General features: G+C 43.8%; 1 protein-coding gene across 2 annotated transcripts in view; it reads right to left on the bottom strand.

Moving 5' to 3' along the window:
* brd10 (bromodomain containing 10) overlaps positions 1 to 3,422 on the bottom strand; it is an 11,814-nt gene that overhangs the window by 2,984 nt on the left and 5,408 nt on the right. For both annotated transcript variants that reach the window (XM_032540162.1, XM_032540161.1), the window contains exons 8-9: positions 2,745 to 2,965; positions 537 to 2,546 (exon numbers count right to left, since the gene is read on the bottom strand). In XM_032540162.1, coding sequence (XP_032396053.1) covers positions 537 to 2,546; positions 2,745 to 2,965 — 2,231 coding nt within the window. The remainder of the gene's footprint in view (positions 1 to 536; positions 2,547 to 2,744; positions 2,966 to 3,422) is intronic.

Here is a 3,422-nt window from a genome sequence, read left to right as displayed (position 1 = left end):
TGAATTAAATTAAATCAAAAGTTAGCTGCCTCGTCATCTGTTGCTAGCAGGGTTGCTGTGGGAGTGACAGGTGTAGAGGTGCTGCTGCTACTTCTTTCAGTTACAGTTGCTGTTTTCTGACTCAGACCTATTAGGTTTTTTAGCCTGTGATTGATTTATGAAGAAACCCAAAATGCGCTTTTGTGTTATAGGCAAGCTAACTTCTGTACTGTTGACCCGCCGGGAATGTTTCCATAACTATCATCACTCATGAATGAATGTCAGAGGTGCGCAGCGGGCCTCGCTCTTGGCAAAATTGGCAGATTCATTCTGATCAAATTATATTTTTTATCTCTTCCCAACCAAATTGTAAAATCAAATTACATGTAACTGTAATGAAAGGGAGTAGGTTAATATCAATAAATCAATTCATTAAAATAAATGTAATTTTTAAATATGGTTGTAGTCTGTCTACCTTTACTAAGGGGGTGCTGCAGCACCCTAAGCACCCCTAGTTCCTGCGGCCATGCAGCAGACATGAGATTAAACAAACCCACCTGAGGGCAGAGTGATGTTCTTGATCTTGGACAATGCTTCCGAGTTGACAACAGGTTGGCCTGTACTTAATCCCATCTTTGGAGTCTGACTTGATAACGAAGTGGTCAGCAGCTGTCCACTAGCCCCTGTTGTTATTGCCTGCTTTGGAATGCTTCCCATAGAGGTGGTGGATGATGTTGCTGTGGGCTGACTGATGAACATGACTCTTGACCTAGTAAGTGATTTTGTGTAAGAGGGTGTACCTTTTGAAAGGGATACATTTGAGGCAAAGGAAGAAGAGGGAGAAACTAGGATGAATTTAGTGACTTGGGATCTCTCATCTGTACTGGCCCGTTTCACACCACCACAACTACTTAGTGATGGGACAACAACAGCGCTTTTTACTGATGAAGCTTGGAAATGAGAACCAGCAGTAGGTGTCTGTGCTAGCTGGCCAATCTTTGTTCCAACAGTAGAACCAGCTGAGGTGTTGGAGCCTTGACTAACAGCAACGGTAGTGCATGCATTTTGGCTTCCTGAACCTGTAACAGGAATGCTACCAGTGACTGCAGTGAACATGGGAGTTGTGAAAGTGGAAGGGGGCTTTAATACGGAAGGAACCTGCTTCTGATGTTGGGCCAATGAGATACTTGTCACTGCTGGGATGGTGCAAGGGGAAGTCTGAGCGGGAGCAGAAGGAGAGAGAGTCTGTGATGTCTTGGATACAAGGAAGGCTTTAAACTGAGGTGAGATGGTGATGACTGGACTGGTGGGCACAGAACCAAGCGCATTCTGGTCTGAGGATGTCTGGACTTTGACGATGCCCGTGTTTCCTCCTCTAGTTGTTACCAGGATTGACTGTGAGTCACGGATACACACAGTCTTAAGCTCCTGTTTAGGGTCTGTAGATTCATGAGGCTCAGTAGAAATTGCACTACAGGGAGTTGTGATGGGTGAGGGGTTTGGCGGGATATCTTGTGGTGTGCTAACTTGGGAACAGCAGACTTGTACGCCTTTTAGCCCTGCAGTGTTTAGGGCACCCTTTTTCAGATGAGAGGAAACAGAAGGAGAAGATGTTCTCACTGTCCTGGGATCTTTTAGGGGAGCCACATGCTGAATAGGGATTCTGTTTTCGGGAATAGTGTACCCAGGCACATTGGTGGACATACAGAAGGGGCTGGCCACATTAGAAACTGGGACCTGAATACCCTTGGATTGTTTATGTAAAGAAGACACATTTTCATCAGTTTTGTGAATGAGAAGGTTAGACGGCAGGATCACCAATTGCTGCATGATCTTCTCCCCTGTGTTCTGGTCCACGACAGGATGAATCTTGACCGGGCTGCTGCTGTCTTTCCTTACAAGGTGACCCAGCCTCTCAGGTACTTTGTACACCACTTGGACAGGTTTTGTTGGTACAGTCTGGGTTGGTTTGGCTTGTGGTGATTTAGGAAGAGATGCAATGACTGTAGCCATTCCTGGCTGTCTTAGTACTTCTGTCTGTTGTAGTCCTTGTGCCTGCATTTGTTGGGAGTTCTGCTGGGACCTGGATGGAGAACGTTGTGCTTTTGAAAGTTTTGTGGTAGTCACTGCAGAGGTAGGCAGGGAGACCAAAGAACCTTTGTTGTGTCTATCTACATTGTTGATCTCTGTAAAATCAGCAGGCCATTTCATTAAGGTCACTTTGTTTCCCACACTCTTAGCCAGCAGGGTGGGGATGGGCGTGTAGCCCTTAGGTAGTCCAGTGGTGGGATAGAGGATGGGGGTTTTGGGTGATAGTGAAGCCTGGGGTGGCACCCTTGCTCCCCATGCTGAGTTTGAATCCCTGGATTGATTTGATGGTCTCAGTTCAGATCTGGACTGTGGCCCAGAGTCAGAGGTCAAAGTATTGCTACTGCTACCAGTTTGACTCCTTGGCAGCAGACTGACGTGCTTCTCTGTGCTGGCCAGAGAGTGTTTTAGGTGGTTGGGAGGTACGTAGGTCACCATTCTTTCTCCTGCAGACTCAGCCACACAGTCCCTGGTGCTAGCTAAGAACATAATAGAATTGGCTGTTAGGGATGCACTGATCAATTATCTATACAGGGTCAACAGTCACATTTATTTAAATCCATCTAGGACAGTTAAATAAGCTCAAACTGTGTCAATGCAGCCTTTAGGAACTTTTTTTATCACTTCATTACAGCAACTAAAATTCAAGTGTTAAGATTCTAATTTAACTACTTTACCTCCTCTCCAAAGACCTCTAGGAACCATATGTTCAAGGTCCTCCTCTTCTGATCTTCTATAATGATCTGAGAGTGAACACACATCCTTTCCAAAACCCCTCTCTTCATCTTCATCATCATCGTCGTCTGATGATGATGATGATGAAATACACTCCTCACGCACAAAGTTATTGTATTCTGGGTGCTTCTTGAAATCATCAAATTCCTTCTTCAAACGAAGCCTGATGCAGACACAAGAGAAAAAAAGATTGTAGGGCAGTGATCAATAAAATAAAATTTTAGTCAACTGCCACGATATGATTTTGTCATCTAATAGATTAGTTGATTTTGTCAACAAATCTGTAAACTGAGTTTCTCCACAAAGAATCAGGCAAAAGCACCACTTTAAATCTTGGGTTTACCAAAGAAGTGTTTCGTAAATAAGTCATTCAGTATTAAAAAAGCATAAGAAATGACTATGCGGCTAAAAATGTTTTAGTCTACTAAGACCAAAACAACCGATAAGTCTAAACGACTAAGAGAGGGCAGCTCTAAAAGAATTTTTCTACTGTCCAGTAATGATTTTATGCCACAAAAAGCTAATTAATTGAAAATCTGGTCATTATGCTTTGGTCCGGGTCAGCTGAGCTCAAACTGTACAAGACTAAGAATTATTATCAGGACATCGCTTTGACAAAA

Source organism: Etheostoma spectabile, chromosome 16 (assembly GCF_008692095.1).
Source record: "Etheostoma spectabile isolate EspeVRDwgs_2016 chromosome 16, UIUC_Espe_1.0, whole genome shotgun sequence".
In the NCBI taxonomy this organism is placed as follows: domain Eukaryota; kingdom Metazoa; phylum Chordata; class Actinopteri; order Perciformes; family Percidae; genus Etheostoma; species Etheostoma spectabile.
This window is presented reverse-complemented; position numbering and strand designations above follow the sequence as displayed.